This window comes from Nuphar pumila, chromosome 2, assembly GCF_984573655.1.
Source record: "Nuphar pumila chromosome 2, dmNupPumi1.hap1.1, whole genome shotgun sequence".
NCBI classification, from domain to species: Eukaryota; Viridiplantae; Streptophyta; class Magnoliopsida; order Nymphaeales; family Nymphaeaceae; genus Nuphar; species Nuphar pumila.
The window spans coordinates 140,448,145-140,455,521 of record NC_143250.1 but is presented as its reverse complement, the minus strand read 5'-3'; the positions used below and the strand labels follow the sequence as shown (position 1 = coordinate 140,455,521).

The 7,377-nt window shown below is 35.1% G+C and overlaps 2 protein-coding genes across 2 annotated transcripts; one reads left to right on the top strand and one right to left on the bottom strand.

The window, feature by feature from the left end:
* Nucleotides 1-643: 643 nt before the first annotated feature.
* Nucleotides 644-1,360, top strand: LOC149847342 (ferredoxin-A-like). Its single transcript, XM_089996947.1, has one exon. The coding sequence runs from the start codon at nucleotides 748-750 to the stop codon at nucleotides 1,186-1,188; it is 441 nt and encodes a 146-aa protein (XP_089853073.1). The 5' UTR covers nucleotides 644-747; the 3' UTR covers nucleotides 1,189-1,360.
* Nucleotides 665-6,940, bottom strand: LOC149847341 (protein FAR-RED IMPAIRED RESPONSE 1-like). The gene is made up of 4 exons (XM_089996944.1): nucleotides 5,780-6,940; nucleotides 5,547-5,649; nucleotides 5,389-5,460; nucleotides 665-1,769 (listed from the first exon to the last, which is right to left on the bottom strand). The coding sequence occupies exons 1-3, from the start codon at nucleotides 6,916-6,918 to the stop codon at nucleotides 5,437-5,439; spliced, it is 1,266 nt and encodes a 421-aa protein (XP_089853070.1). The 5' UTR covers nucleotides 6,919-6,940; the 3' UTR covers nucleotides 665-1,769; nucleotides 5,389-5,436.
* Nucleotides 6,941-7,377: the final 437 nt, after the last annotated feature.

The window sequence follows — 7,377 nt, the reverse complement described above, 5'->3', positions numbered from 1 at the left end:
ACAAAAACCCAACCTAATTGGTTGGTGCTTGTTTGGGTTGGTCCCATTGTCTCCTAAGCTCACTAGAGCCAGACTCAGTTGCAGAGTAGGCCCTGGATCCAGACCCAGACCCGGTTTTGTCTATGTCCAAGTTGGTGCAACAAAGTATGTCAAAACACATGGTGAAAAACTCAGAAATGTGAGCAATTAAGTCCACCAAATAGGTCTATCAACTGGGTCAAGTATCCAAACCATCAGGGTGTATCCAAACCCTCTTATATTCACCAAAAATACATATAAAACACAGGCCCAGGCGACTCGAGTTGGATATCCGACAAAAGTTTTAACTCAAACTCAACTTGCACATTACTCGGGTTGGTTTGGTTTGACCCGAATAATATTGGGCTCAGGCATTTTTTATACCCATACCTGGGTATCGTATTTGGGTCTGGTCGGGTACCCCGATGAAAACCCTACCCATTGACAGCCCTAGCACCAAGTGCACTTTGAATAAAGCAGAGCAATTTGTAGCCCTAAAAAATGAGTGAATGCCATTCGTTGATAAGGAGATAAGAAACCAGCATTAGCATGCCACGTGGCAGATAGGGTAAGGAACCAATTCATCCACTAGCCCCACTGTCCATACACACTTATTACTTCTCTAGGCTTAACACCTTCCTTCTCCATAGACAGTGTTGTTTGTGGTAGTGTTTCTGCTAGGTAACATACTTGGTCCTGGTTCCTTGCTCCCGCATAGCACAGACAACCATGGCATCAGCTACACTGTCTAGCACCATGCTCAGCAGCACATCCTTTGTACGCCGGCAGCCCGTGTCAACTCTCCGATCGTCTCTCCTTAGTGTGAACCACACTCTTTTTGGCCTAAAGGCTGGGCGTGGCCGGGTCTTGGCCATGGCCAGTTACAAGGTCACATTGGTCACACCAAGTGGAAAACAAGAGTTTGAGTGCCCGGACGATGTCTACATTCTTGACCATGCTGAGGAGCAAGGCATAGACCTGCCTTACTCATGCCGTGCTGGTTCGTGCTCGTCTTGCGCCGGCATAATTAAGAGTGGCAGCGTCGATCAATCAGATGGCAGCTTCCTGGATGATGACCAGATCGAGCAGAGTTTCGTGCTCACCTGCATTGCCTACCCAACATCCGACGTGACCATTGAGACCCACAAGGAGGAGTCCCTCACAGGCTAAGCCCAGTCATAAGCATAGTTGATTGTTAGCCGTTAGTTTTTGTCTCTTAATTTGGTTTAAACTATCTTGTGAGGGAAACTTGGATCTAATTTTGCTTAGAGCACTTAATTGTGGTCATGTTGCTTCCTGATATTTGGAACATCGTAATTTAATTGCTCTCTCTCTCTCTCTCTCTCTCCAAATTGTCTCTTAGTTTGGTTCAATTGCAGACTTTTTGGCGCAAACACTTGAGAACTCAAATGAGAACACAACTTCAAAATTCCATTCACACCCCTCTTTACAGGTCAGACCACCTTTTATACTAATCCCAAAACGGTCCTATCTCTTTTGGTAACTGACAAACACAGCCACTGTCACTTCTACAAAGTTAACATGGCCAGTCCTCCAAAGAAATAAAACCTACATCTCATTTACATATTTCCCACAGAAACAGAAACAGCATATAAAAAGTATATCCTCCCCACCATCACTGCCAACAAGTGGTCTTAGCCCTGACACAACCAAGTATGAAGATCTTCTGCAGTCCAGCTCTGAAATTTCACCTACAATTGAGTTGATCTTTTATATCACAGGGATTGTACCTGAAGAAAGCAGAGGTTCACAGTCAAAACCACGAGTAAAATAATGTGAGCATGCAAACCATGAGCAAACCGCATGGCAAGTGGTCCCATCTCCTAAAACTCCATTGTCAATCCCCTTCCCTATGCCTAGACCGTAGATGGCACATCAAAATCCAAGATGGAAGCAAGCACGGGGTATTGTTTAGGGGCATTGGCTTGTGTGGCTTTCCGTGGAAATGCACGCCTGTCGATGCGTTTCCGCAAGGCCCACAGTGGAAAAACAAACATCGGGTTCCCTTTCCGCGATGAAAGGAAGCCTGAAATCAATGCTGGATCACCCTTTTCAGCAGAAACGGTTCCCATTGGAGGGGTCCGATTCCTTTTCAGTGGAAGGAGAGTCCACGAAGAGGTGCTGTGGCACCCTCTTTCGTGACAAGCAAACGCCCCCTTAATGCATCATAAGATGTTTGCCTTTCCACAGTTAACAAAAACTACATTTATGGTAATACTGGTCTCAGCCATATTAGTGGCAAGAACTATTTTTCTCACACCATCTTCTGGTTTGTCAAAAATTAACCTCTGAACAAGGAGGAAAAGAAATGACAAAACTAGTGTTGGTGGAAGCATTTAAATAAAAAAGTGGCAAATGCAGGTAATAATTAAGCTGCGTTGTAAAAAATCAAAGTTTCTGACATTAAATTCATAAATTGGTAAATATGACATATGTTAGCAATCAAGAGTAATAAAATATTAGCAATAAATACTAACAATCCATAATTAATGGATATATATATATATATCATGCCTTTAAAAATGATTGAACTTTAATCACATTCTATTTCTTCTTTTTTCTGAGACACTCGAAAGACAATAATTCTGAAAACATAGATGCATAAGAATAGGATTTCTCAAGAAAAGGTGGAAGATCTAGAGCTGATTGTTGTAAAATCCAACCACGGCAACTTCTTTGTTGCAAAGAGAAATGGACAGATTCAGACCATCTGGATTGACCCTAGTGGAGTGTGAATGTTAACTAAGGCCCATATATTGCACAGTTTCTTCAGTGAAAAAACATGTTTTGCAGTGTGTCAATGTAACGTGTAAAAGGCATTTTAATAGCTTAAAAATGGATGACAAAAAATGTGACGAAATTTCAAATGAGCTTTTTAGATTGGAACAACTATGATCCAAACTCCAAAGTGTGTTTCCTGATATGCTATCCATCCTAAACTCGTCCACTGTTCTGATTGACCAGATAAAGCTCAGACCTATGACTTTCCGCTAGATAATAAGTTACCAATGCAGAAGCAAATGCTTCATAGGTGAGTCCAATAAGGTTTAACTTTTTTAATATGACTAACGTATGATGCATGTCAGTGTTAAAGAAAGCATCCTGATAGTCCTTTTTGAGATTATACAAGCATGTATTTCTTGTGTATCTGTATGAAGGTGTACATTAGTCAAAAAATGTCATTACGTTACATTTTCCCAATCTTTCAGTCACTTTCATATAATTGTAGTTCCCAAGGTTGTAAAAATCATATCGTAACCCATATCAGCCAGGTCCAAAGTAAGGTACGTATCGTTAAAAATTCATATTTTTAACAGAAAACCTCCAAAAATTCCAAAAACAAATCAGGAAAATTCTAAACAAATCATAACACAAGAAAAAGTGATAAATAAAACCATAATATCATATATCAAGAAATTATTAGCTGCATAAAACATTGAACATTCAATAATAAAGATAATATGCTATGAATGACATGCATATCTCACAAGAAAAATGTAAATTGTGAAATAATAAACAAAACTAAGCTAACAAGTCATAAGATTCAGTGTTGTGAAAAGCGTTGAGGAGTAGCGAGGCGCTCCACCAAAAACCGAGGCGAGGTGTAAAGCGTAAGCCTCAAATATTTTTTTTGAAAACTTTAAAAAAAATTATAAAAAAATTCTAAAAATCTAAATAAATAAAAAATGCTTTATTGATGAAATAACAACCAAAAAGAAATAGAAAATCTCAAATAAGTACTAAAAAATATGAGATTAACATATACAAGTAACTAAAAACTGACTACATAACTGGAAAATATATGATATTAACCAAAAAAAGTTAAAATATACTAAGAAACTGATTACATAACTGAAATAACTGGAAAATATATGAGATTAACCTACAAAAGTTAAAATATATGAGATTATTCTAAAAAATATGAGATTAACATATAAAAGTAACTAAAAAAATGATTACATAACTGAAAAATATATGAGATTAACCAACAAAAGATAAAATATACTAAGAAACCGATTACATAACTGAAAAATATATGAAATTAACCAAGAAAAGTTAAAATATATGAGATTATTCTAAAAAATATGAGATTAACATATAAAAGTAACAAAAAAAATGATTACATAACTGGAAAATATATGAGATTAACCAACAAAAGTTAAAATATACTAAGAAACTAATTACATAACTGAAATAACTGGAAAATATATGAGATTAACCTACAAAAGTTAAAATATATGAGATTATTCTAAAAAATATGAGATTAACATATAAAAGTAACTAAAAACTGATTACATAACTGGAAAATATATGAGATTAACCAACAAAAGTTAAAATATACTAAGAAACTGATTGCATAACTGAAATAACTGGAAAATATATGAGATTAACCTACAAAAGTAAAAATATATGAGATTATTCTAAAAAATATGAGATTAACATATAAAAGTAACTAAAAAAATGATTACATAACCGGAAAATATATGAGATTAACCAACAAAAGTTAAAATATATTAAGAAACTAATTAAATAACCGAAATAACTGAAAATATACAAGATTAACCAACAAAAGTTAAAATATAGTAATATACTAAGAAACTGATTACATAACTGAAATAACTGGAAAATATATGAGATTAACCTACAAAAATCTTGTTGATCATATCTCAGAAATCTTGTTGTAAAAAGTTAATTTTTTTTTGCGCCTTGAGGCACAGGGGGGCGCGCCTCAAGGCACGTTTTTTATAACACTGATAAGATTTATAACAATGCATGTTTACATAAACAAGAACAAAATCCCAAAGTGTTTTGTCAATACTTAAAAGTTTTACATAACCATTTTTTTTTTTAAGTTTAAACAAAAATGAAGTTTTCTTCTACAAAGAAATCAACCTCAAATCACTTTCAAGTTCTTTAGGAGTGAACACAGATTCACCCTAAAGAGTCTTATATGTTTCCCAAAAAAAAGGGAAAAAAAAACACATTGAGTGCAAACCTAAACTGCACTAATTGTGTAGGTGTATCTTACGATATATACCAGTATTGAGATACAGGTGTGTATCATATCGATATTTCCCAAAGCAATGATGTATCGTATCATAACATACGATACCATAAGATACTTACAACACTGGTAGTTCCTACATGCAAGTTATATGACAGCAAAGGAGCATGGGAAACCCCAGCCAAAAGCAGAATGAGACTAAACTGAGAAGCATCAATCAGTTCCAAGCTTGCACAACACCAGAAATTATGACAACGGAACACAACAAGCTTTCCAAAAAAAATTGTTTACCATCAAAAGAAAAATAATCTGTCAAAGCAATATCAAAATCATGAGGAACATACCTTACTATGATGCAATGCCTTTCCATTGTACATTATGCATGTCCACCTTTATGTATATCCATCTTTTATCACCTGATACATTTTACATAAAAAAAATCATTCAAACAAGAGTAAGACTAGTTAGTAAGTAAAATTGATAATTATTTAAAACATATGACCTGTTTTTTCAATGTCGGACAATTCCTTTTATCATGCCCTGTCTCTTTACAAATATGACATAGTCGTGGAGGTTTGCCAGTAACAAGATTTGTAGAACTATTCCTACAAAAAATAAAAAAATACATAAACAATATTAATTAGCATTATAAAATGATAAAATTCTCCCAAAACTCACTTGCATTTATACAAATAACAAATCATCCTATAAACGAATAAATTAACAATTGATTACCCTGATTTTTTGTTGAGGCTACAATTTTGTGCATTATGCCCATGACAACCACCACATCCTTTAGCACGCAGTGGATCTTGATCCTTCGGAATAATGTCATTATCTATGAAAACTTCAGTGGAATGCAGCATCTTCATGTTTTCACCTTTGTTACATGTGTTTTCATCATTAACACTAACATTCTCATCAGTAGCACGAGCCGGATTTTTAATTTTCTCCAAATCAATTGTTGCCTTGTCCAAGAGATCTACAAGATACTTGTAACCATCATCACACTCCATTGCATCATTGATACATTTGTTTGCCTTCAACAAAAGCACATGTTTTTTCATAATTGTAGATGTTTCGTTTGATAGTCGTGAACAACCTAATTGATGTATGGCACCATGTTTTGCATTCTTTGTCCATCTTTTAAGGATGTATTTAGAAGGTAGTTCACGAATATGTTCAACTCTAAAAATAGAAAACATGTGAGAACATGCAATGCCTGATGATTCCCATAAGCGACATTGACAACTTAATTGTTGTGTGCTTTCTTCATATGTAACAATGTACTTTTTTTCAATTTTTTCATTCATCTCTTGTACCACTCTAAATGTTTTAATATCACCAACACTTTCAAGCTCTGCAAAACAACCTACAGATTTCAAAAATTCATCCTTGAATTTTGAAAATATTGTTGGAGTGAAGACATGTCGCAATTGATGCTCAATTTTGCTACATGTTTGAGTTGGTACATCTCCTTCTATCATTTTAAAGTCGTATTCTTTTTCTTTGTGGCGACGACTTTCGAGTGCGGCACCATATCTTTCTACAAACAACTGCAATGGAGTGTGTACATCAACCCACTTCTCAAACAAGTTATTCATACTCTCGCTGCGTTGAGATGTAGATATTCCTGCCATAAATGTATCATTACAATATGTTAAAGCCCATAAGGTGCGGTCTTTCCAAAGGTCTTTAACCCATTGAATATCTTTCATTTTAGGATATAAGGATAGAATCTTATACCATCTAGCATCAAATTCTTCACTTGTTACTGATCTGTAAAACCATTCATCCCAATGCATTTTAAAATCTGGACAACTTTTATACATATTTCTCACAAATCCTGGAAGGTTTTGCATGATACGCCACATGTACAACCTATGCAATGCATTTGGGAATACCTCTTTTATTGCTGCTGCCATTGTTGGATCTAAATCAGTGATAATAGATATTGGAGGTTGGTCACCCATTGCATGCAACCATTCTTGAAAAATCCAAATGAAGGACTCTTTTTTCTCGTCTAGAAGTAATGCACATCCAAGTACAATAGACTGATTATGATGGTTAATTCCGGTGAATGGGACAAATGGCATCAAATAATTATTTCTCTTATATGTTGTGTCAAATACAACTACATCTCCAAAAAAACAATAGTCTTCACGCGATCTAGCGTCAGCCCAAAAACAATTGCAGATATCTCCATTCTCATCAACCTGAATAGCATAATAAAAATCTACATTCTCTTCCTTCTTTTTCAAAAAATATTGTAATGCAATTTGAAAGTCTTTGCCATGATATTTTTTTGATTCCTTTGGAATATGCACTGTAAG